This window comes from Oenanthe melanoleuca, chromosome 3 (genome assembly GCF_029582105.1).
Source record: "Oenanthe melanoleuca isolate GR-GAL-2019-014 chromosome 3, OMel1.0, whole genome shotgun sequence".
NCBI lineage: Eukaryota > Metazoa > Chordata > Aves > Passeriformes > Muscicapidae > Oenanthe > Oenanthe melanoleuca.
The window spans coordinates 56,958,078-56,985,239 of NC_079336.1; the positions used below are offsets into that span (position 1 = coordinate 56,958,078).

Below are 27,162 nucleotides of genomic sequence, written 5' to 3' on the forward strand. Positions count from 1 at the left end.
TTTGCTGATGTTCCCTGTCTGTTTTACTGCTTTCACCACTCCTTTTCTGCTTGTCAGTCCATTTCTAGCAAGGCAAGCAGTTGTATTGACCAGAGGTATTACATGGAGCAACCTCCTACTTCCTATGTGTCAGCTTAGTTCACCAGATGGAAAACTTGAGTTGCCATCTGGCTCACTGGGAGATGGTAGTGTGAAGAAGGAGATGGGAGGGGAGAGCAAGAGGGAGGGAAAGGATGTTTCTTTAGAAGAATTTAAGACTAATCCCATTAATACAAATTTAGGATGCCTGTGGTCAGGAATGAAATTCTCATCTCTAGCTGCAGGCCCCAGAACTGGCTCTTTAAATACCAGACTGTGCCTGGTCTCTGTGTGTGAGTTTGCAAGCTGAGACTGTTTTTGATTTGGTTTGGACTTTTGGTTTTCTTCTTTTTTTTTTTTTTTTTTTTTTTTTTTTTTCCCCTTCTCTTTTCCCTGAATCTTCCCTGGTGTTTCTCATACAGGAACATTCACTGTGCTTCCCTGAATGAAGGGTGCTCTCTTTCAGCAACATTGATATGCTGGCCACTTCAGAAGATAGCAGAGAGCGACGGACACACACCCACTTCTGCAACTGAGGCAGCAGCTAAGCAGTAGATCATAACACATGCTTTATGTGGCACATAGAGCAAACACTATCTCCTGTGCTGGAAATTCAGACAGGTCTTGTGCTTAACCATGTGCATCTGTCATTGCAATGATGTAAAACTGACAGACCCTTAGGCTCAGAAATTAACTCAGCATAAGGTTTGCTGGTGTGTGTCCTAGATGGGGGCTGCAGAACTGGGAAATGAAAATGAAAGCTGTTTATTTTATTTATCACTTCTTCTGTGAGTTGGTGCTCATGTACTGTATCAGATGCTGTCTTTTCACCTTCTTACTCAGCTGGGAAAGAGGGCAAAAAATCCTGGAGTCACTGAGGAGCCTCAGTGCTGTGTTCCAGGATTCTCCACTGATTTCAACATCTGTAGCTGTTCTGGATTTTACTGCCAGGCTTTACATATGATTTCTGCATCCCAGACCTTCAGTACGTATTCCTTAGTTATGACATTTTCAGAATGGCATTTGTGGTGCGCGATTCATAGCTGTGCAGTGAACTGACTTCAGACACAGCAAGGAAATTTGGCTGGCGAGATTGCATCAAGCTTGAATCAGATTCTGGTAGAAGGAAAACAGCCCTATCTCCAAAAATGGTGGTTTCTTAGAAAAAGGCATAGGAAATGGTTAGTCACTGATTTTAATCAGACAAGTATCCAGCAACAGGAAGGGTAAGAGGGAGGTAGAGAATGCTTTGTAGTTTTGCAGTTACTTGTGTGGCTTTATTGGTTCATTTCCATCTTTCACACTTTGAGTAACCTGCCATCTCTTCTGGATGTTGCTGGGTTGTGGTTATAAGAGCTTACACTCTTAACAGGTCCTTTAGCTTGAAAAGACAGAAGTGTTGCATGGTTCTGGTCTGTCACGTGGCTGGTCCCAGTCTGAGTGACTTCATCTCGTCGATGGCAGCAGCTGTGCTTTGCTCTGAACAGCGCGTCCCTTCCTCCGTGCGTTGGTAATGACTGGCTGTGAGTCACTTGGGCTGAACGTAGGTGAAAGCTGGAATATTTCCCTGCAAGTGGGCCCGAGTGCTGGTGCTGGCTGGGAAGTCCCTCCAGCTGCCCCAGTGCAAACAAACCAGCCAAGCCCCCTGCTTCATGGCGGCACAGGCTTGGGATATTGAGGCCAGACCCTTGACACTGGAAAGGCAGTGGAATTTATTCCCCTTTGAGAACAAATTGCAGTTTAAACACAAGGTAGGATTTTCTCCATCTTGAGGGCTCTTTCCAGACTGTCTCAATGCTTGCTAACAGGCAGAGTAAATGTAGTCCCAGACAGTTTATTCTGATGTCACTATTCCCTGCTGCATTAGTTATTCTTTCCTATTTTTTAATCTGTTATGATTTATTTAAAGGGAGAAGTGATATCTTTTCTTGGCCTGCATTTGTGGGGCTATACAGACTCTCCTTGGTCTCCTGTGTTAAGACTGGAAATCTGTTTCCTTTTCATTCTGGCACCCTTCCTCCTCATCTGTTTTAAATCACCCACAAACAGATTTGCATATAGGATGTTCCAGAGGAGTCCTTGGTTATGCCCTGTCCAGTTGCTGTTTCCTTTTGGATGTTTCCTTTTGTCTGATTTGTTCTGATGTATCCTGGAAGTGAGTTTGCCTTTCTAATAATGATCTTGCATCAAGACTTGCAATCATCTTTTTCAAGACCTAGTTTCCTTGCATGAGGGTGTCCTAAAGTGTTCCCTCAATGCATTACTGGTATTGCACTGCAGCACACATGTTCATTTAGTTTAGTCTGTGCTGAAATGGCATTGGGGTGATGCTGTGTCACAATTCAATGTGTGTGAACTGAAAGGTGTGTGTGATGTATGTGAGACCTGTGGACAGAATTTAGACAGACTTGCTGCACAGGCAGATATGTGCAGATCATTAACATGAGAGCATCAGCAAATTCTGTGTAAAACAAAAATCCATCCACCAGAAACAGCTACTGAAGAAAGGTTCTTGAATTAAGTAAAATAGCCTCATTTCAGGAATCATATCAGAAATTTTATGACTTTATAAGCCAGAGCCCTGAGGTGGGCTGTAGAGAGAATTCAAAAGAAAAGTGTATTGAGTCAACCTCTTTATTTGACTTGAAAACTGGTATTAGATTCTCCTTTAACATGATCCTAATGAATGTAGCAGGCTGCATTTTTTCATGTGCTGTTCTTTACAGCTAATTATTATGTGCCTCACTTTGTCTAATTGGTATCTTAGCCATTTTATCTTTTGTCTTACCTTTAATTGTTCTAGAGTATGTCTCAAACATTGAGAGACCTCCTTGAATGCAGCTGAGCAGAAACAGTGGTAGTTTTCTATCATCACTAGATTCAACAGAGCAAAAGCCAGCAGAAAGTCACCTGGCAGGGAAACCACCTGGAGCAGCAACTTAGGTCAAACCTTTTCAGTAGTGGCAGATATTGCTACAATGACAGCTTCCTCAAGGACCAACAGAGGCTGCCAGCCTCTGCCAATTCAGTTCTTTAAAAAAAAAGAAAAATACAGGTTATGGTATCCTGGCGAGGTTTATATATCCATTTTAGATTTTTTTTATTAATTTTCTATACTCTGGTACTTCCTCATTCCTGCCCTTTCTGTGTGTGAGGAGAAAACATAAGATTTGGGTGGTCATTTGTCTGGTCATTGACAGGTTGCATCCCACCCTTTTCCTTAATGTTTGTTGTTCCACTGGTGGGTTTTCACACCAGACCCCTTCTATACATTTGCCTTGTGTTGTGTCCCTTCCTAGTGCTTTGGATCTGAAAGAAATACATATTCTTAATAAACTGTACACTAATGTTTTCTAAGGGACTAGCAGTTCCTGGAGAATAGTCAAACATTTAAAATGCTGGATTTTGGTGCACAAGTATGGTGACAGTAATTAAAACAAGGGTGGAGAAAGCTTTCAGTTTCCCCTGGCATGCAGATCGCCAGTGCAGCTGTACAGTCCATGTTCTGCAGTCACTTAGTGGCATGAAGGCATTATATTGAGTATTATTTCCTGGTTTGCCACCCCTTGTGTTGATCTTCCTCCTTTTCCATACAAAAACCAGATAAACTGCTGATATTTAGGGAGTTACTCTTGGACAGTACTGATTAACATTCTGCAACAAGATTTGAGAAAGGTGCTCCTTTAGCAGGAGGATTGGATCACCAGGCAGTGATCTGAAAAGCCAGACTTGAAGTTCAATGTACTGTAAGGGAAGGTGGGTTTCAGCTCAAACTGGGTTTTGTGAAGCCACGGGCAGCAGTGTCCTGCTGCTGGAACAGTGGTTTGTCTGGCATTGCCTAGGAGGGTGTACAGTCCCTGTCTTGGCCATGCACCAGAGGTCCTGATGCTGTCAAAATTCAGCACAGCTTTTCTTTGAAGAGCATCAAGTGAGAAGCAAAGAAACAAGTAGTTGTTTTCGAAGCTGCTGGGGAGAACAGCTCATAGGAGACCAATGTTTATTTGCTTTGTTCTTAGTACAGTAGTCTGTGAGAAAATAAATGCTTTTAGAGAGGCAGTCTAAACTTGAAAGTATAATGGCTTTATTATTACTGAGGGTAATAGCTTCACTTCTCAAATAGTTTATTGCAGTCTCTTCTTTTTTCTTCCCTCACACTTTTACTGCAAAAGGAACATGTCTTTTGTGTTTTATGTTCTTAAATCTTGGTTGCTTTTAAATAGCACTGGCAACGCTTGAGTTTGGAAGACAATAAATGGCTTCTCAGGATGGATGGTGTGGTTCCCAACAGTGAAGTTAGTGCAAGAAGCTCTGTTTTGGATAGTAGGAAAATCCCAGTCCATCCCTGTAGCCTGGGAGAGTTGGGACAAGGCAGCATATTACTTGGAAAGGCTTAAGAGAGAAAAAGTCCGATCTGCCAACAAAGTCCAAACACGTTGACAAGCAGTGGCAAGAAATGGGCCTACTCTAGCATCCATATCAAAGGCAAAGTTGAAGTCATACCATCAGGCCTGATTATTTCAAATAAAATTGGCCAGCCCTCTCAATCCAAGGGATGAAGTTGCACAGTGCAATTAGGAGAAAGGCCTGTCAGTGCTTGATGGGATGATCAAACTCTCGGGGTGTTCCCAGCAACTCAGAAAATACACAGCTCTGCAGTCTGGAGACTGGATTTAAGCCAGTCAGCAAGTGTGTCTTTCTTTTTTTAAATCACATTTTGTTTTAGATTAGATTTTAGTCAACTGATCAATTCTAACAAGCTTAAAATATTCTCAACTTTTGACCTTTTATTTTGTTGGTTAAGCACTGTTTGTATGGCAAATATAAAGTGGAGGTTAAAATCAGCCTTGTGCTGAAGCTAAATCTAGCCACCTTGCACCAATGTGATTAGCACCAAAGTATTGAAAACCCTATAATAATGAAAAAACCTGTTGTGACACTCTTCCTGCTTGTACTCAGACAGATGCAAGCCATGGTGCCTCTGTTTCAGATGGAGGATGTAGTTGTCTCCTGGAGTACCTCAGCTTTCAGACAGTAGTTTCTAGTGAAATTTGAGATTCCTCTAAGGTGCTGGAATTTGACCAAAGTGCTCAGATTAGTGGATAGGTTTAATGGAGTTCTGCTGACACAGCTGAACGGTAGCAGTGGTAGTGTCAGTGGAGGCAAAGGCTATGATGTGATGGTGAGAAGATGAAGGAACTGGAAGTGGCTAAACACGAAACAAATTTAATTGACAAGTGAGGTGTATCTTTTGTTCGTAGCTCTGGTGACTGATCACAGATAAATTCCTTTTACGCACAGGAGCCAAAGTGTAAAGATGGGAGCGAATACTTTGACAGCAGGATGGACAACTTCACTACGGACATGCTGGCACCATCGCAGCTCTCCACTTTCCTGTGGTCTCCTGGCTCCAGCCACGCCCTGTCCCAGAGAAGCGAGTCCACCAACGCTGTCAGCAGCGATGCCTTGAGGCAGAACATTTACGAGAACTTCATGCGAGAGCTGGAGATGAGCAGGATGAACTTGGAGAACACGGAGAGCTCGTCGGAAACAGAGGACTCCAGTGGCGAGTCCCTCAGCTCCTTGGAGCAGCTGGATTTGCTGTATGAGAAGGAGCAGGGAGTGGTGCGCAAGGCAGGCTGGCTGTTCTTCAAACCCCTGGTGACCCTGCAGAAGGAGAAGAAGCTGGAGCTGGTCCCACGACGCAAGTGGAAGCAGTACTGGGTCACCCTCAAAGGTAAAACCACCACGTTGATCCTTCACCTTGGCTGCACAGTTCTTTCTGTTGTGTCTCAGCAGCGTTTCATGCATGCTGGCTTCTGTTAGTGGATTAGGGGGATCAGCAAATCACACCTGACTTTACAAGGTCTACTCACCACCTGGAGTGGAGCATGTGCCTAAGCAGCCTGCTGAACTGAGGTGCTGCTCCATGTCTTTGGGATTGTGCACACAGCCTTGTGTTTCATCCATAGTGGGAATTGTTTTGTCTGGCTTCCTAGTTTGTGTGTTCACATCACATTGGGGACTTAGAAGATGCTTTCAGATGTTTGGAAGTCAAAGACCAAATTGAATCAAAATTTAAGGGCCAAAAGAAGTCTCTGGTGCCCAGTTCCTTGTTACAGACACACAGTTCCTTAGGCTCTGCTGTGAAAGTTACTGAAAGATGGGGTACTTTATTGTAAAAATGTTTAGTTCATTTCTAGCACTTTAGGTGGTAATATAATGAAGAGCTGTACTCTCAGTGCCAGGGCATTTACACAGACAAGTGTGTGTGGTTCAGAGCAGAGGACACTGAAGCAGCAGCAGGGAAAGCCCAGGGCAGCCATTCCCAGGACTTGAAGGTGTCCCTCCTTTCCCTGGGTGGTCTTTCAACCTTCTCTGCTCCCAGCCCCTTCTGGCTTCTGGCATGCATGCCGAGCTTCCCATCTCCTGCAGCTGCTCCTGTTGTGAAAACAGCCCCACGGGAGGGGAATCCACTCAAGGGGGCTGCTGCAGGTGTGATTGTTGTGCTCCATTTATGGGTCAGAGGGTGCTGTGAGAAGTGTACAGGTGTCAGGAAGTGTGAGAAGGAAAAGATATCTATTGTGGGGAAGAAGGGAGATTTAATGGATGAGTTAACAGGCCTTTTTTAAATTTTGAATTGCGTCCAAAGGATTTGCCTTTCAGTAAATATAATACTAAATTAATGAGTTAGGAAATGATCAAGCTTGATAATTTCCTATCATATCTGGGACTAGAGGAGAGAAAATAAAAGCTTTCCCACAGGTTGCCCTTTTTAAAATTGTGCATGGGTGTAGACCTGGAGAAAAATGAACAGCAAATAGCAAGTGCTGGTAATGTTGTGCTTGACAGCACTGATTAGAAAGAAGCAAACTTGCTAGAATGAGGCAATTCTGCCTAGTAATTCAGAGACTTGTTATCAAGGGATCAAAATGTAGGCAGCCTTAACAGTTTAAACCACTTGCCCTGATCATCAGATGGCATGATTCATGCTTACAAGCAGTGTATACAAAGGGAAAAACAGTACCTGAATTCCACCCTCTTATTGTGTGTGTTTGTTTTATGGAGTATGAATATAGTTTGATCTGCCTCTTCTAAAATTCAGTTTCTAAACAATTCTTTCAAAACTGTAAAACTGAAATATGTTATATGCTAGTAGTTTGTGCATTTCTGGGATAATGAAGCTCTGGCAAGCAATTTAGGTGCTTCATGTTCATTTTTTGGCTATAAAATTGGCTCATTGGTGATTTTGAACAAATTGTGTCCCTTCTTACTACCTGAATTTCCACAGCTACAAGAAAAGGAACAATAAAATCCTTTGTAAAAAGCTTTATTAACTTTTAACATTGTAAGTGTTAGATACAATGCTTTTTACTTCAGTGATTGATAAGGCTGCATTCATGGTACAGTCTCTTCCACTCTGCTAGCTGTTTTAAATATACATTCCTCATTTCCTTGATCTCTTACCCTTGTTGTCCTGTGAAGACTTCTGATAACAAAATAAACTTGCCTGTCTGGATATCAAGGCATACTTCTGTTTTCATAATATGCTATATCAAGATCAAGGCACTTGCTTTGGTTCTCTTTATACAGGTTTTTTAATAAATCTGTGCTTAATTTGTTCTTGAAGTTTAAACAGCCAAGATATTTTAAGGCATGACTTAAAATAGCCACATATGTAAATGGAGGAACAGCATGTTTATTTGCACTCGGTTGAGATGTGTTTAATTATAAATATGCAGAAAGGCTTATAACCATCTGGTTACCCACCAGACTTAAAAGTATACATGTCCTGAGGCCTCTGCTCCACTTTCAGGGCCACCAAGACCTGAGCCTGAATAGTAACCAGGTACCAAGAGAAACTCTCTTTTCCATCTATCCTGTCCAATTAGTTTCCTTTAACAAGGAAAATTGCTTTCCTGTTGCTCTCCCCCTTCAGCTCAAGTTTCAATTAAAATACTTGGACAATAATCAGTCCCAGTGGGTCTGACAGAGCTTATGAAACTAGCTGCTTCCAGGGATCACTGGACTTGACCCAAAGATATACCTGGGGTGCCATACACCCAAGCATACATGCTTGCCCTTCAAAATTTTTTATTTGTGTACACATAAACTCTCACGGTAAAATATGGCTTATATTCAGTTAGAGCAAATGGGGGAAATATGGGAATATGGAAATATTTAAAAATACATCTTAAAAACTTATAACTTCTGCGCCTTCCTAAATGCAGAAGTGAAAGTGGTTGTATGTTGCTGCTGCTGCTGAATGCAAGACAAGACTTGGTTTCATTGGTTTAGTTTGCCCTGTTAAGTTCAGATGACATTTCTGATATGAAGAGTGATACAAACCATGTCCTTTTTTTCCGACTGCAGAGATCTCCAGGTGTTTCCATGGCATGAGAAGATAAAGTCAGGGCTGCCCAAGGAAAAGATAGAACCAACTCTATAAGATTTGTTCTCACCCAAAATATTCTGCCAGTCACTTTGGACATTAACAGGAAAAGGTGCACTTATGTAGTATAGAGGTATTTCTATGTGTTAGGTTCCTTACTCTAAAAACTTTTCAGTTGAAGAATGATTTGATCAGAAATCTCTGATAGAGGTTTCGCTTTGTAATGGTATTTTAGAAGTGCAGTTCAGTCCATGAACTTGAACAGGCAAATTGGTGTGTCTTAGAGGATAGGGGGTTATAACTGAGGCAGGAAGGAAAGGCTGTCAGGGATGGAGGGGACAGGCCCTTCTTGAGCCAGCTTCACTGCCAAAGGCAACATGGCACTGTAGTCAGACTGCTCTGGGCTAGGATCAAGTGTCCTCTGCTGGGATCAAGTCTCCTCCACTCTCCTCCAGAAGTAATTCCACTTCTTATACTCAAGATGGTCATCATCAAGGATGAGGTTTGTTTTCTGGATGGAAGCTTCATGCCTTAGATATTACACTATTTACAAGACTGAACATGCTCAAACTCAGTCCCTTTAAACTGTTTTAAATTACTCAGAATTGTCTGAGTCTCCAATTTTCAGCTAGATTCAAGGAAATCTGGTTTAAATTTGAGAAGTTTATTCACTAAGCATGTTGTATGAAGACAAAAAATTCTGCAAATCTTTTCAACAAATATGAAGATTTCTTAAGTGGCTGTTATGAGAGAGTTGGTTCAGTTTAATAAAGAAACACAAAAGCTCATTTAACTAAGCAGGAGTTAATCTCTTCTACATGCCTTAACATTTTAATTGGCAGAGTTTATTGATAGAATATTGTGGGTCAGAAAGGACTTTTAGTCCAGTGCCCCTGCCATTGGCAGGGACATCTTTCACTACAGCAGAATGCTCAAACCACATCCTACCCTAACCCTTGGATGCTTCCATACTGAGGTGTCCTGATTTATTTATTAAGTCCATAGATGTTTGTTTTGTCCCTATTAGATGTCTGTTTCAACTTTTCATTGGCAAATTCATCATTAACTTTCCCTGTTTTTCTGTGTAGAAGATCTTCCTTTTTTGTCTGTTTTGGACAAGGAGCGAAATTGATGTTCCCTGTCTCTGAAGGGCGTCTTAATTCACAAAAACATTGCATAATTTTGGGAGATCCATAACTTACTTTCTCCTCGTGTTTTTTTGTCCCTCTGAACTGCAAAAGGTTGTACTCTACTGTTTTATGAGACCTATGGAAGGAACTCAATGGAGCAGAGCAGTTTGCCTCGATACGCCCTGTTTGCAGAAGACAGTATAGTCCAGTCTGTTCCAGAACATCCCAAGAAAGAAAATGTGTTCTGTCTCAGCAATTCTTTTGGAGATGTCTACCTATTTCAGGTAACAGGATGCATGCATAACTTGGTGGTTGTTTACATTTTAGAATGTTTTTGTGAGTCTACACATGTATCTATACAATTGCATGTATGCACGGACTCACACATCATATTTGTGCCTTTGACTTAAAAATAATAGCACAACTGCACTGTTGTATTATGGTATTATAATATTAAATGTATGATATGACTTTAGGTATTACACCAGTTGGCTCAGTCAGTTATGGTTCAGAAACAAAAAGAACAAGGATCACAAATCTTCAAGGAGCTCTGGGTACCTGGTTGATCATAAGCTTCTAAAAAATCAACTTTTTATCAGTTTTTTTCACATCTATTAGCATTCCACCATTAGAATGATGTGCTGAACCCTGAATTTGCTGGCCACAGAGTTTGCTTGAGCAAGATACCCAAGAAAGAGAGCTAAAAATAATTAAAATACCTTGGCTGCTCAAGTACACCACTGGAAATGTTACTAAAGGACAGTATTATGTGGAACTGCCTGCATAGAAACACGCTGATTCATAGGCACACTTGTACATATCTCCAGTGATACTTTGTGCAGATTGCATTCTCTTTACCTTGATGTTGCCTTTCCACTAACTTGGCACTTTTTAAGTAAGCAAATACATCTCTTCAGAGTCTCACACGTAAAATCTTCTCTGCTGTTGCAGCAGTGAAGGTTTGTCTTTGATATCTGGTAGGGTTTACTTTAATTATCTCAAGGGATGAAAGATGCAAGTTACATCTTTCCCACAGTTTATGTGGTTCTTGTGTTTCTGGGGCTTTTAGGCCCAGCTGAAGGTTGGAGACAAGTCATGATGAAGTGCAGGAAAATCTCACACTTCCTTTATTTACTCAGTTCTAAGAAAAAACTTATTTCACTTAGTTAAGATAAAGTGCCTAAGACAACAGTGAGCCCATCTAGCCCTTCATGCCCTAGAGCTGTTGATTTTATTTTTTTTCTCTTACCTGCTTATAACGTTGCACCATTGGTTGGTTTCACAGGCAACAAGTCAGACGGATCTGGAAAACTGGGTTACTGCCATACATTCAGCCTGTGCTTCCCTCTTTGCAAAGAAGCTTGGGAAGGAGGACACTGTCAGGCTGCTGAAAAATCAGACCAAGAGTCTCTTCCAGAAGATTGACATGGATGGCAAAATGAAAAAAATGGCGGAGCTGCAGCTCTCAATTGTTAGTGATCCAAAAAACAGAAAGGCCATAGAAAATCAGGTACTGGAAACAATTTTTTTTTTTTTATGAGAGCATATTTATCATTACTTCTTGCTTTGGTCTCTATTTGTGCTTTCTAGGCCTGAGAGTAGCTGTCCTGGGCTTAGCTGGCACAGTGGTTGTAATTATTGCCAGGTTTCTGCAGCAATCCAGAGCAGTGCAGGAGGCAGGCTCCTCAAAGCTACTCATCAGACTTGTGTTTTATGAGCACAAAGGGATTTCTTGTCTCTTCTGTGCAAATGTAATTACTTTTCACAGTTTTATGTTAATAATAGCTAGCTGTTACATTGCGTACCACAGAATATACAGTGTGTTCTGTGAATAATTTTTTATTGTTTTGCAAAAAAGATTTTGAAGAGTAGGTGCTTGGCAGTATTGTTCTGCACCTTAAGACAGAACACGAAGAACACTTAGTCCTTTCTCCAACTTTATTTGTGTAGTGGCAGACAAAACCATGTGCTTCCAGTTGAAATTTAGCCAAGACTAATGATCCCCTGATTGTCCGTGTGGTGGTGAGCAAACATGAAGCCTTGCTCTGCTCTCAGGTCTGGCATGTGAGCCAGGAATCACTCCAGGGACACCTTATGGAAGCACATCTTGCAGTGTTGATGTCTTGCCCACGCCTGAGTTTTGCAGATAGTAACAGGCAAGAGATACTTTAATTATTCAGGCATACTTATTGTTCAGCCAATGACCTCACCACCCATGGCCTCTTGTGCATTGAGCTTGTCTAGTAGCTTAGCCTAAATAAGTCTGTGGACTGAGGCTGCTGTATCTTTAGTTTTATTAGGCCATTTCCAGAAGACTTCTGATAATTTGAACTGCTTGACTGGTCTTTGAGAGCCCATCCCCAGCTGCCTTTCTAGTCAGAGTAACTATTCCTCTGTCAGTTCTTCAGCCTGCACATTATGGCCCCTTTAGTACCAACTGAAGTTTATTTCCTTTGAACCAATGCAGCATAATTTTTTTTTTTTTGGTTAGTGAAAGTCTTGTAGTTTCAGGGATTTGATGCTTATAATATTTAAAATTCTTACTCCACTGGCTTGGACTTGATGGTGAGCAGATTGACTAGTACTGACTGCACTGCCAAGCTCCTGTGGCACACTTGAGTCTGAAGCTGTATGAGCAGAGTTCAAATAACGTGCAGGTTTGTGTAGGGATTTGCAGTGCAGATGTTCATAAGCCCTTTGAGCTCTCAGATGTTCATAATTTATTTCCGGGTCCCTTTATTTCATGGTCCAGAGCTGAGTGAGGTGAATGGAAGAGGAAAAATGCTAAGCATCCTTTTATTGCAGTAGGCTTTGAGACCTAGAAGAATATGCAGATTTCCATAGATGTCTAGTGCTTGTAAAATGTGATACACTGAGGAAAAATTCTGATGTATATTAACTTAATTTATCCCTCCCTGATCAGATATTTCTGTTAGTAGTTCATTTAGAGTTAGCTGAAGAGTATTAATGTTCTATCTTAATATCTGCTAATTAGATGTTCTGTCCTTGAAGAACTGTCATTGTTTTCCAGCTCTGGAAGAAGTTGGCTTCATTCTGTAGAACTGAAATCTGTTTCTAGGGCTGCAGAAGATTTATTCCTGTTAATCTTCTGTCTGTGTGTGTCTCAGAACATTGAATGGGGCAGACCATTGGCACAAAGAATGAAATGGATCATTGCAAACATCTAGTAGCTGGCAAAGAATAAATTTATAGAAAGAATTTTCTCCATTTTTGATCCCTTTGATCTCTATTGCCTAAGGTTTGCCAGCAAAGCTACTTCAGAGAAAAATCAACAGATAACTCAGTTGCCTAATCTTCTAATTTGTTGTCTCAGATTGGCTTTTGCAAAGAAAAAAGAAAATCTTGATGTAATTAGTAACCGAGAATTCTTAGTGCACTTAGTAAGCTAATGATTTTGAGAAAAGGTTATTCCTGAGGGAATAGTTTGCATATATGTAGCTGTAGCTCTTTAGTAACTGTGGTTGTTTAGTTGTCTTTTTTTGAGAAACAAGAGAATATAAATTCTGGTTTTGGTTTTGTGTAAATTTGGTGGTGTTTCAATCATGTGGCAGATATTATTCCTCCATACTGAAGTGCTCAGTATTGCCAATACTGCATTTCTTAAGCATGCCATGCATCCTGTGCTGGAAATCTTCACTGGTGATTTATTTTGGGAAGCCTGTGGAAATAGATTGATTGACTTCAGAAGAACTGTGGTGATTTTTTATGTAGAAAGAACTTATTTTCACTGGAATTATCTTGGAAACTCTGATTTCTATAGCCTTTCTGCTTTTACTTCCTCTTCCTCAGAAAAGCAACTACCAAATGTCAACTTGCTCTTTTCCTTCACTTCTTGAAACCATTCACTTAAAAGCAATACTTCTCTGCTGAAGATTTAATAATTCTCAGGGCTTTAAAAGTATGCAAAACCTTTTTTTTGGTTTCACAATTACCACCACCTGAAAGGCAGTTGTATTAAGGAAACCTGCACTTCTAAAGTTGCTGTAGGTATTTTGATACACTTACATGCTTCTTTTTGGTGTCCAGTGAATGGAGTAGAGAAGCTCATCTGATACTATCTGGTAAATTTTGTGAATTTGAAGGCAATCAATTAATAAAACCAGTGCTAAACAGAAGTGAAAACCAACAATCAACAAAAACAACAAAAAAAAGGGTAAAGAAAATGTTGTTTTTATAGAGAAATCGTTGTTTTATAGGCTTGACACTATCAAACTGGTTGGGAAATGTTTTCAGTCTTGTGGCTTATATGAGGGGGTTCTCTCTGTCTGGGTGTACTGACATAATAATAATAATCATCATCATCATCATCATCATCATCATAACAGACTTTGTAAGTGTTTAAGAGAAAATTCACAAATAGCCCTTTACAAAGCCATTGGTAATGCTGGTCAGTTTAGAGGAGATCAATGAAGCATCTGCAAGGTGCCAGGGTGGCTGGAAATCTCAAGTCTGCACATGCCACGTAGGTTTTCTATTACCATGTGAAATAAATACATTGTGTGTGATGGTACTCCCCCAGCATGTGGCTTCTCCTCTTAAGTGAAGAGAATTAGGACAAAAGGTAGAGAGTTTGAAAATCTCCTGGTGCCAAGATGAATTTCAAAGTCTTTCTTAAAAAAAAAATTTAGTTTTCCTAGATGTTTAACCTGCTAGAGAAACCAAAGTGTTTGCTGTGAATACAGAGTCCTGTTAGTGATTATTAGTGTTAGGGATTATTAGCATTTATTCAGAGCTCTTTTAACAAAATATTGCACATTAGGTCAGGAGTGGAGCTGCCTCTGCCTGCAGAACTGGTTTTAATGGGGTGGAAAATCTGTCTCTTAAGAGAGGGCATTGCAGCCCTGTGTGTAATTTTTTATGCACTTGGTACATAAGTCTGTCCTGATGTTTCAGTTTAGAACAATAGTATGAATAATAGTTTCTTGAAAGCATTATGGAGTTTTGTCTTCAAATTTTAATTTGTTGGTATAATAGTGTTTTCCTGGCTATTCAGAGGTTTCTGATGCGATTCATATTTTCTCTGCATATGATTCTTCATTTTTCAGAGGGTTAGGAACATGTATATTTACTTGCAGGCACTGAAATGGTGAAGCATTAGTGAAAAGAACAGGCACATGCTTGGAGATACTTTTGTTTTCATATGTAAATTTTCCTATGTGTCATCTACCTAAAAGTAGTTTGTCTGCTGCCATTAAAAAAAAAAAAAAGAAAAAAAAAAAAAGAAAGATGTTGGTCTGTTTATTCTAGGTGGTCATTAAACCCATTAGTACCTTTCTTCTTTCTTCCTTTCCCTATAGTGGTCTTCAGCTTTTCACAAAGGGCATAACTGCATTTGTTTTTAAAATTTATTTGACTCTTTCTCTTTTCTCTCACATTTGAAGAAAGGTGATTGGAATAGGTCTGGGAATTTATTCTTCAGCCTCCACAAAGTTCAAATTTCATCTCTTAACTTTCTTTAAAGCATCTCATGAAATATTTTCTGACATTGAGATCCAAATTCCCAACACCACTCAAAGACCGTCTTTTCGGAGAGCTTTGCACATGCCATCATGGCTGCAGACAAATTCAACTGGAATCTCCATACATAGTAACTTTTCATTCTTCCATATCCTCTTAAACTAAAAAATACCAGAACATTGTCCAAGCTAGTTAGAACAAATCTTCAGTTTGTGTGGTCTTTGACCCAGCTCTCTGAGAGGTCAGTTTGATTTCTTTCCAGGTGTTACTCTTCAGCAAGGATGCTCCTTCCCTACATCATTACTTCCCTTCAGTAGTACTAGACTAGGTGTGAAGTGAGTAGGCAGACAGAAAGTTAGGGAAGTTCATCTCCATTTTCTCTGCACTGTTGTTACTGTTTTACGGATGGGTGAATTTCCCTATTTGTTTTGCAAAAATTTAGCATGAAGTAATGAAAAACTAATGTGGAGTTGCAAACATTGTCTCATACAATGGAGCTGGTGGGGCAGCCTGCTCAGAAAAGGCTGGTGGTCTGGGTTTTGGGGAGAGCAGCTGGATAATAAAATTCAGAGGCTTCCTGACTTACATTGCTAACTATAGACATATATGTGGTGCCACCAGTTTCCATTGGATTTTCAACAAGATGTAACTTGGGTACACATGTTCTATTTTGGTGCTATCAGTGGTATTGGGAATAAAATTACCTATGTTTGTTGTGGTTAAAAATTACGGAAATTATTTTCTTCCAATGCAACCAAAAAGATGACAATTATAGAAACTTCCATTGTCTTGTTGTTTCAGGAAGATTTCTTAACCTTTTTTAAGTCACCATTCAGATGAAGAATAGTGTTGCTAATTGCACATGAGTGTTGTTGTACTCTATTACAATGCCTTCTTTATTTCTTTAAACTAAAAGTTATGATAGCATCACAGTAGTGTTTTTTAAAGTAATGGAATTTCTGCAAGAGTGATGTTTTTGCTTCTTTGAGTTCTCTTTAGGAAGTAATGACAATAAAAATCTGTTCCCTGTCCCCAGAAACCAAGTGACTCATTTTTCCAGATGGATACAATATGAATTGTGTCTGAGAACCAGGGATTGGAATGCAAAGAGTTTGGTGTTGTTTGCAATGTGGTTGAAAAGCTGTACATATAAAACAGCAGCAGAAGTTTCTTGTCAATCCACAGAGTTCCCTACATCAGCCTGCAGAGATACTTTCAATCTAAAAATAAGATATTGTGTAGGGAAAAATTGAGAATTTTTATTGCTGTAGATAGTGAATTGTGTCAGTAAGGCCCTCATGCTTCTGCATGGTATAAGAACTACTACTAAATAAAATCAATTTGGAAGGCTTAAGTATTGAGAGAAGGCCCTCCTTCCTGTGTATCATTTCTTTTGTGCTCCTTTGAATAGGTGCCAAGTGAAAAGCTGGTGTTTTGTTATCAGGTGAGCTGTCCAGGAAGTTTTTTCCATCCTTCTTCTAGGTCCTTGAGGTATAGTTACATTGAGTGGATATGGTGTCATTTCTGGCCCAGCTTTACACCATCCACACACTGGTTTGGGTTTTCATCTACTGAGCTCTTTTTACTTTGTACAGAACACGTGTTTGCAAATGAGGCAGTTCTTCCTCAGCCCCCCAAAAGATACTGTTTGCACTGTTTGTCCACACTGCCTTCACTGGAGTGTTAAAGCCTTCCCTTTCACAGTCTGTAAACCCTAAACCTGTTCTAGTGGGGTGCTTGTGCCACTGCAAGTGTTACCTGTAGAGAGAACTGAGGCATGTAGGAGCTATGGATCCCCAAATCACATGCTGGAAACCATTAACCTGCATATATTTACCCCTTGTTTTCTCAAGCTCCCACTTTAAAGTTTAGCTGTAGAAAACCTAGCAGGTTTATTGACCTGAGAGAGACCTGCTTTCAAGCAACTTCCCTTATCTCCCCTGTTTGTCTAATTAATTTGCAATTGTTTCTTAGTGTCTGAACAGATTTTTCACTGACCTGGAGGAGAATTTAATATTTATATTATGAAAATGATCATTACTGCTGAAGTACTGCCAGAAGTACCATGCTGATTTTCCTTTGTGTGTTAACTCTTAATAACTCATTCCTGCACTAAGTCTTTGATGCAAAAGCTTACCCCTCACATAATTACTGTCTTGTCCTTGCACCAGGCTTCCTTGCATGAGTTCATCTGGTAGCCCAGGCTAAGTAATTCTCAAGGCTTCCCACATTTTACTTCTTTTTATCTCTCTACCACAGCTTCCTTTTCCACTGTCCCTTACAGGATCCTGCTAGGTTCAATACATTTATTTGGGTGGCTCCCTCTTGCCTTTCTGCCAAGCTCTTTCATGCTGCCATTAAACTGAGAAATCCTTGCTTAACATTTGCCTGGACTGACAATGGCATCCTCCCTTTCCTCTGGAACAACCCTTTAATGCTTTCATGTTTCTTGTGTGCTCACTTGTCTTGGCATGCCTCACTTTGGGCCATCTCTCTTCTCTCTTTTCAGACTCACTTCATGCTGGTGTTAGCCTTTGTTGCCCATTCCTGCTCCCACAGCTGTCTGCTGCATCCACTTTTTCCTGTTTGCTTTCAGGCAGATTTCAAAAGGGCTGTTTTGTCTGTGCATGATGAAGTTAAGTCCCTGAGCCTTCTTTTGGGTAGTCCTCCCACGTGGGGCAGAGATTTGCCTCACACAATAGCAGAATAGGGATTGCAGCAGTGAGTCTGCAGGCTGTAAATTAGCTTCATGGACCAGGTCATACTGTGCTTTGAAGTTGTTGCTTTTTTATTTGTGTGCTTCTCCCATTTAGTCTTCAAGAATATAAATCTCTAGGAGGAATTATCCTAGTTTAAAAGCCTTAGACAAATAGCAGCTGGTATTGGTTCATGGTCTCCAATTGGTTCCAGACATCCCTGGTTTTGATAAGACTAGAAGACAATCCCAGAAATTCCTTGCCTACAGCTTTTGCTAATGCCATTAAATGTAACATTGTGATTACCGTTGCTTTTGGAGCTGATTAGCCAGTATCCTGTGTGACTGATAAACATTGTAATTTAATTACTGCTTCAGAATGCCCCCATGTCGTACCCCACACCCCCTCCTTAGATTATCTTTATTTTAAAATACAACTTCATGCAAATGTTTAATGGGGATTTTCAAGAAGGTCTAAGAGACACAAGGATGCCTGTGCTCAGCCTGTGTTCAGTGAGGACAGGATGCTCCCCTCCAGCAGTGCCCAGAACAAGGCTTGCTCTGTTCCTGAGCTATTAAAAGTTGGCTTGGCTCTGTACCCACAGAGGTGTCATCCTGAAGGGAAAGACATTACCTGAGCTTGTAGCTTTTGGCTTTGTGAGCAGCTGACAACCATGTTTTCATTCTAGTTGGATGTTGACACAGAGAAAGAGCTCATCTCGCAATCTCCTATTGGAATTGTCCCGTGTGTAAAGTACTGGCAAGCAGAAAAATGCTCTGAGAAGCATTTGAAAGCACAAAGAAAGCAAAAAAAAAAAAAAAAAAAAAAAAAAGGGGGGATGGGAATTATCAAATAAACCCAAGGAAAAAAAGATTATTCTTTCTGGAGTGCAGAGGATGCATGTTTCAAATGTCTTTGATGAGAGATTAGCCAAGGCATCTTCATTATGTGTATGTCTCTGTCCATTTTCACTAGACTTTTGAGAATTCATCTCATGACAAGCTTTTGTAAATGCTCTCTTTTGCTTTTAATAGTCATTCTTTGAAAGATTTTTTAAATGTACTGTAAATTACTATTTTGCATTCATACCTGTACAAAATGGTGTACTGTCCTCCATTTCTTCACCATACTTGCTAAATAAGATTTATTTCTTACTTCCAAAAGTAAATGATGCCACAATTCATGAGCACATGTGAGGAAGCTGGACTGGGTAGGGTCTCTTATCTGTTGTAGCACAAACCTTAGCACCATCTTTTAACAGGGCCTTTCTTTGCTTACTTCTTCGTTCTTGAAAGTAAAGTGGCAAAATACTTGTTCAATTCTTGAAATATTTGGCAGCATTATAAGGAAACTGAACTGATTTTCCTTCTAAATGAGCCTAAAGGGCATAGTCCACCTGAGGGTTTTATATTTGCCAGCTTGTTTCCCAAGTCCCAAAGGTGCTTGTCCCAGCCTTGGCTAATCATAGTGTGGGGTGATAATGTCCTGTGCCTGGGGACAGGCAGGTGTGCCAGAAAAAGGTAAGGAGCCAATACTCATTAGAGAAAATGTGACAAACTTTCTGCACAGCCCTAAACCACCTGTTGAACAGGCAGTGTGCAGTGACTGGAGCTGGCACTGGAAGATCAGTGTTGGCAGGGGATCTCAGCAGCCATCAGTACACAATCTTGGTGTACCTTGACCCAATGGACATGCCTTTCTCCCTTCTTGTTTATCTGTCTGCTTGCTGCCTCTTTTATTTGTGCTACCTATAGGTACTGCTGTGTGCTGCACATTAATTGTAAAATCTGCAGGGCAGATTTTTGCTGCAACTACCAGTGTGCAAGCTGGGGAAATTAACAGCAAAATTTGACTTTGGTGCAGTGCATAAGAATATGTGTTTAAATAAGTGTGTATGTTTCAAATGAGTGTGAATATGTTTGTTTAAACCAGTGTGTATCTACACAAATACTTAAAATCTGTCATCTAAACCTTGTTTCAGAGCTTTCAGTCTAGTAACTCTTTGAGTCTTCACTTTCCTAATTTTACATTGTAACTGGGTTAAGTTGTTGCCTCTTACATATACCTGTGCTAGATATATTTTAAGAATTGCATATTTACATTTCTGCTTTTGGTACAGTGGTTTGTGTTGGGTCTATACAGCTATTTTTTGCAGTTTGTGTGGATATAATAATGTATTACCCTGCTAGTCAGTGCAAGAACCACGAGTATTGTCTCCTGTTTAGTTAGAGGAGCCATGGGATGGTGATAAAGAATGAAGAGAACCTACCACTGTAGCTACTTTGTGTTGCACAGTGTATTAGAGTAGCTGTTTTCTACTTTGCTTTCAGCCAGACAGCTACACAATCTAAGCTAAAAAAAAAAGACTAATTTTCAAAAAGAAGGGGGTGGTGAGAGAGAAGAAAAAAAAAATCCAACCAGCAAGCCTTTGTGAACCACAGGGTTGTGTTTTTATGTAACTGTTTTTGTGGCTATCAAACTACCCGAAGTTCATGGTATGTTCATCTTGTCAGTATGTGTTTAAGACCACCAGCTTTGTTTTATTTCAAGTCATCTTTTGGGTTGATGTAACACAATATGACTGAATGTGTTTTGGCAGGGAATAACTAATCTAATCCATATACTACCAGATGAAAGCAATTTACTATGGGTTTGGGGAAGCGCTCGAATTTTCAGTGCAGCCCACAAAGACATTTTCCCCCCATTTAATTGTCCCTTTTTGTATCCAAACAGATCCAGCAATGGGAGCAGAACCTGGAAAAGTTTAACATGGACCTTTTCCGGATGCGGTGTTACCTATCCAGTTTGCAAGGTGGGGAGCTCCCAAACCCAAAGAGCCTTTTGGCTGCTGCCAGTCGTCCTTCAAAACTGGCCCTGGGGAGGCTTGGCATTTTCTCTGTCTCGTCCTTCCATGCACTGGTAAGTCCAAATGCACTCTCGTGGGTGTGTTACACAAAAACACCATGTGCTTAGATGTGGAATTGTCTGGCTGCACCCACATGCATTGCTCAGGCAATGTACTCTTCTCACCCTCTCTGCTGGCTCCTTGACTGCAAATACATTTTCTTCTACAGGATATGGCCATGAGTTTGGGTTTTTTTGCCCCAGAGGACTCCAGACTTGGAGTCCCTCCTAAAAAAGGAAGTATTCTTAGAATAGGATAACGCTAGAGACAATTCAGAATTAAATGTCACTTTCTTTAGGAACTCTCTTTCTAAAGAAGAGCATCCTCAGCAGCTGTAACCTGTTGTCACCCTGTCAGCTTCAGGGAAGGTACAGAAGTTGCAGGTTCACCTCTGCTCTGTAACCTTGGCAGGGGTGCAAGGCTCATCTTGGCAGAGAGGGTTGGACCACGTTTGCTGCATGTGAAGCCTGAAGAGTAGTACTGAAAGACCTATCAGGGAATGTTTGCCTCTCTGCCACTGTTTTTATCTGTGTGGTGTGTGCCATTCCTTGCTAATAACTCAATGCCATAGCATTTATCTCCTATGTTTGGCAATTTGGAGAGTCTGTTTTCCTCTAGCAATTTAATATCTGAATGATAGGTTATCATTATTCTTCAGAGCCTTTTCATTAGCTTTTGTTTTACAGAACAATATTTTCTCAGGTTCTCCTTCCCTGTGGCTTCTAATTTTGCCCCATGACAAAAAAATAAAATATGCTGCCACACTGCTGGAATACTGAAAGAAGCATCAATGCTGAAAGTTTAAAACACTGTCCTTGCACTTTGGCATGTTACATTGAGATGAACTGAAGTAACCCTCATTTGATGCCTCAGGTTGAAATAACTGTCAATATTTTTCTGTTATGAAAGTGATACAGGAGGGTCTGTCTCTGTGTTTGAATAGATCTGCTCCAGGGATGAAGCTGCTCTCAGGAAACGTACCCTGTCTCTGTCACAAAGGGTTCGAAATAAGAAGGGTTTGTTTTCTTCTCTAAAAGGACTGGACACATTGGCAAGAAAAGGAAAAGAAAAGAGACCTTCCATAACTCAGGTAGATTTTGTTTGCTGGGGATAGCATAGAATGGCTTGTTTCTCCTGGGGTTCAATCCTGCAAGGTGATGTTGGTGCACAGGGTAGAAGACATTTGTCCATCAAACCTGCACCCAAGGTTTCAGTAGGTGTGGCAAACTTGCAATGGGATCATCACCTGTGAAGAGTGTGTCTAATTTGGAGATTTTTTTGTGATAAATAAAATCGGTGAATGAGAGGTTTTGACCCAGTAATTTAATTATTGCCAGCAAAAGAACATCAGGTTGGAATTTATAACAAAACTGCCTTTCTGGGGCATTGCAAACTGTTTGGAAGTAGGGTTTCTTCCCAGATAGCGTCTATACACAGTCCTTAATACAGTGTGTGCATGTTTGTGACTGGGACTCTGGAGTCTTCAAGGGAAAAAGAGACTGTGCAAAGACAGACATCATTGGCATGGCCTCTTAGAGCAGCCCACACTGCCTGGAAGTGCATTTTAGCCACTGCTAAAAGAGAAGACTGCTGTCATGCAGGGAGTCAGGTCTCAGTATAGACAGCTGACAAATAATGCCAGACCAGTTTACTGCAGACTTGGCACAGGTTTGGTGTGCAGGGCCAGGCTGGCTCTTGGGAGGGACTGTGCTGATGTGTGCCCCCACTGAAGGGCTGCATTGCTGGTGAAACCACAGCACCTTTCTCTCTTTCTGGAACTAATGGCCCATGCCTACATTTAGTGCAAGCTCCACACTTCAGGAGTCTGTGTTTTCTCAATAAAAGCTCAGTTATATGCAAAACAAAAGTTTGCTGCCTTTTCCCTGAAAAAAAGGTAAATAAGAGCAGAGATGCTTTTTGACAGTGAGGCAGAAGTTACAGAGGTGCACTGTCACCCAGAATGACTGTTTTCACAAGCCTCTGCCGTATCTGCAGATTTGCAAAGCAATATTTTGTGCATTGTTCATTAGGTGACTTTGTTCCTGTTGTTCCCCGGCCCTTGATTTTTTTGGTCACAAAATCTCTGATCAGCACCTTGAAAGCTGGTTGTTCTTGTATATCTGCTAGTCTGTTGTGGAATATTTAAATAAGCCTATCTGTACATGTCCTGCTATAGATACAAGTCTGTCTTACAAAAGAAGGAACAAATGAGAAGCTCTCCCTAGATCATCCTTTTCACATAACTTCCCCTGTGTTCCCCAGCAGCAGAGTCTGGTCTGGGAGTCCTGCAGCTCTATTTCTTTATTAGTATGAGCCCTGAGGGAAGGAATGTTATGCCCTTTAGCTCTGTTCCCAGCAGAGCTGATACCTTGCACTGTTTTTAACTGGGTAATACGTCTTCTCCTATGCTTTATAGCCCATGAAGGGGATTCTGTGGAGCTCAGGGACAGGGAATATTATATCTGTGGCAAGAAGAGGAGGCTCCTGCTGCCCTCCCAGAGCTTTTCTGAGCAAAGAGAAGGGAGGCCTATTACAGGCAGAGGTGTCCCCAATGGGTCTTTACCCAAACCTTGCAACCAGCTGGCCCAAAAGTATTTTCATAGACGAGCTGGGGTTCTTGATTTTTTTTTTCCTGGTAATTAAACATCCTGCAATACAAATACTGCTGAGTGTTGCCCATAAAAGTGAGGAATTTTTATGGGCATGGCTTGAAAACTGACCCATGTACCTAGAAGATAACTGGAAGGAGAGCCACATCCTTGCTCAGACTTGTGTATATGCACATAATTCTATACCAAAATCAGAATAGGCCTGAAGATGACTTTCTTGTCTCAGCCAACTGGGTTTAGTAGAGAAGTGGAGGTTCCTTCTCTGCTTGTTGTGTTGAGATGTTTCTGTCAAGCAATAGATTTAAAAAAGTCTTGCTTTCTTGGATTTAAGTTCTTTTGACTGTAGCTGGTATGTTTTAATCTATGCTACCCTAGCTTAAAATTCAGATGGTATATTCTTGAACATTATTGTATCAGAGAAGTTTTTAATTTTATCTTGTTTATTTTTATGGCATTAATAAAAATGTTCAGAGTTTCTGTGCTGGGAAGCTTTTGTAAACATTAGTGAAGTGGCTCAGTCTTCTAGAAATCAGTTAATAAAACTGCACTGAAGCAGATGGGGGCTGTCTAGGCTCACATTATCCTCAGTTTCTTAAATGCTTATCTGCTTTCTTATTTCTAAATGGTGAACTGTTTTGACAAATAATAAGCAATAAAATACTTTGATTACATCTGTGGGTGAGACAAGGAAGTTCAGAAGTGATACACTTTATTTGCATTGGCAGAAACTGGAATTTGTATGAAATCTAGAGAGAGTTTGTTGTTGTCCAGGATTATCTGAAAAGCTTTTGCTAATACCAAAACCCCCCAAAAGCTCAGCTCTTAGTCTGATATTGTCCTTGTTTCTTAACTTCAGAAGGAGTTTAAAAAATGGTTTTCAAATTTGCAGTTTAAGAAGGTGATGTTATTACTTGCAAATCTCAATGTCACATATAAAGTATATATAGGTCTACCCTTGTGTTTACACCAGCCTTATCACTGAAATATCTGTATCCATAGCCATTTACTGGATTAAAAAAAAATAATTAATAAGATTAACACCTCTGTGAGATACCAGTAGTTAAATTTCCAAAGCACGTGGGCAATGTACATCTGAGGTCCTTCCTTCATCACTTCCAAAGCAGACACTTTTAGCAGGCACTTTTTCAGCTGCTTTCATTACTTAATAGTGTGAGGTTTGGGTCAACTATGCCTTTAAAGCTAAGCTAAATGTTTCAATCCATAGTGCCAAGAAAACTGGTTAGAAAAGATGAAAAACTGTAGGGTAGGAGGTTTTAGAAACCAGCAACAATGATTTGAAATACAGTCCCTTGAAGTCATAATGAAATTTGTAGCTCTCACTAACAGTGTCCTGAAGGGTGAAATTTATAATTCCAGTATAGTGTATGATTTGAAGGTAAATGACTTTAATCTTATTACTAAATAGTAGATAGGAAAAAACAAGAACATATTTTATATGTATTTAAATCTGAGTGTGCATGTAGCTTAAAAGAGAAAACCTGCTTAAATTTTCTTTATATGGAGAGACTTGTATTTCTTTATTGCTTCTAGTCAGAATAAAGCAATAAAAGTACAAAAAGATCCCTGGGGCTTAGCAGGTTGATATATATTCCTTAATTTAGCTTTATTTTTTGTTTTTTCAAAACAGAAAAGATGTAAAGGTGTTTATTTGTTCAACCTACTTATTTATCTGTGGTGTTTTCAATAGGTTTTTGATTCAGCAGGAGGACATGGATTTGCTGGAGTGCAGAATTCAGCCAACTCTGCTGAGGTATGATATGCCTGTTCTCATTCTGCATCATCATGTTTTTGAATTCTTGAGTGCATTTCTCTAAGGTAATGATGGGGCTGGTTCAGAGACCCTAAAGAGGTTCATAAAATGTATTTATTGTTAGATGACAGGATTAAAACTCTGATAATGAAACCACTTTAACATAAGTTTCTGGGCATTCATGGTAAGCTTTAAAAAAACAAACCAAACCAAACCCCTAGAAGCTTCTTCACACACTAATGCATGTAGTCTGTACACTGTGAGAGAAACTTGGGGCAGAGCTTGTTTGAAAGCATCCTTCACAGTATGGCAAATCATAAGATGGTTTGGACTGGAAGAGATCTTTATAAGTCATCTAGTGCAACCCCCTGCAATAAACATTAAAATCTTCAACTAGATCAGGCTTCTCAGAGTCCCATCCAATCTGACCTTGATGGTTTCCAGGGATGGGATGAAAGCCAAGGTATATTTTTCCCCTTTGCCTACTTCAACAGAACCTTTGTGTTTTGAGCTTTAAGGCAATAAAATCTATGTAAAGTCTTGTCCTGGGTCCAAACTAAAACAAGTCTGTGGACCATCCCATCAGAGAAGTGAGGTTTAATATAAATCTGGAGATTGCCCAAGTAAAGGAGAAGGATGGAACATCCTTCAGCCATATTGCCCAGTAAATAGCTGGGAATAATATTCTCTTATGCCCAGGGGGAGGAGATTGGCTGCTTTTCCCTGCCTGGCCCCAGTCATGGTCCTTCTCCATTCCTTCAGCCTCCCTGGGCATGGTGTTGCTGCCCCCCAGTCTGGAAGGGCATCTCCCACTGACAGCATTTTGTCTGTTCTGTGTGAAAGTGAAATACCTGAATTCTCTTTGTTACTTGCCCACTTGCCTGTTATTTTCTGGAGTGGGAAAGTATTTAAACCAAATCACTCCTCTGTTTTCAAAATAAGTGGCAATTAGGGGTTTGAAATCAAGTCCTGTAGAGAACACTCAACAAATTCCTCCAGAATGTACCAGAATTGTGTGTGGTGTGAGATGGCATCCATGTCCCATCTCAGAGACAGCAAACACAGTTCATTCCTGTTCAGGCATGCTGGAATGTGGAAAGGTTTGCCACATGAGAAGAGACCGAATCTCTTGGGCACAGCCCCTGAAGGTTTCTCCTGGAGGGCTGTGACACCAGTCCCTAGGTTGGATGCTGGGAGGTTGGTGGAGCTGCCTTATACAACAGGGTGTGCTGGGGTTCTCCTGTCCTCTGGCCTGACAGGAGCATTTACTCCTCCTGAACTCTTCTGAGGAGACAGAGGAGCGTTTTAAAGGCACTAGGGAGCAGGCAGAATGAAATGCTCTCCCTTTGGTGAAGTGTCAGCAAAGGGAGAAGGTCTGTCTTCGTGTCCCAGCTCTAGATAAAGCAGCCTTCTCCAAATTCAGGCAGGGGCTCACAGCCCTGTTCCCCAGGTAGAGGGGAACCATCAGAGGTCAATGTGCCTGCAGGTTTGGGCCAAGATTTAAAAATTTAGTGGGGTTGTCTTTCAAGACTAGAAATACCCACACAATTTAGGTGCTGAGCAGAGCTCTGGAGCTAGAAAAATATTTTTTTCCTTATTATTTCAACCCTATTTCTGAAACCTGTTTTTTTCAATGGGTATTAAATACAGCGTGGGTACATTTTTAAGATCCTGACATTTTGGTGAATCATACAACAACTCAGAAATGATTCATCATAACTTTGAAAACCGTTATTCTGGCATCAGCCTGGTTTCACTGGCTGATTTAAAATAAAACAAAAAACAAAAACCGCATCAAAACTTTTATGAAATGCTGCCTGCAGAGGGTGAATGACAAATAGTGAAGTCTGCCAGGGAAGCAGTATTTTCCTTGAAAAGGATGATAAAACCAGAGGCAAATAGTGGGAGGAAATTATGAAGTAACCTATTGGTCCTGCAGCAGCCCTGTGGCACAACATGTGACAGTCTGCAAATCCTGGCGCCTCTTTCTGGAAAATTGGATGGGTTGTTATAACTTCATGTGGCAATGAATGAATGAACTATTGTGGAATTGGTCACTGCAGGCATAACAGGAAAAAAAAAAATCGCTTTTCATGTCAGATTTTC

General features: G+C 40.5%; 1 protein-coding gene across 2 annotated transcripts in view; it reads left to right on the forward strand.

Annotated features, from left to right (window-relative positions):
• Positions 1-27,162, forward strand: part of TIAM2 (TIAM Rac1 associated GEF 2) — a 164,671-nt gene that overhangs the window by 80,011 nt on the left and 57,498 nt on the right. For both annotated transcript variants that reach the window (XM_056487234.1, XM_056487235.1), the window contains 6 exons: positions 5,377-5,812; positions 9,709-9,881; positions 10,883-11,107; positions 20,505-20,690; positions 21,620-21,766; positions 24,994-25,056. In XM_056487234.1, the coding sequence (XP_056343209.1) occupies positions 5,377-5,812; positions 9,709-9,881; positions 10,883-11,107; positions 20,505-20,690; positions 21,620-21,766; positions 24,994-25,056 (1,230 nt within the window). The remainder of the gene's footprint in view (positions 1-5,376; positions 5,813-9,708; positions 9,882-10,882; positions 11,108-20,504; positions 20,691-21,619; positions 21,767-24,993; positions 25,057-27,162) is intronic.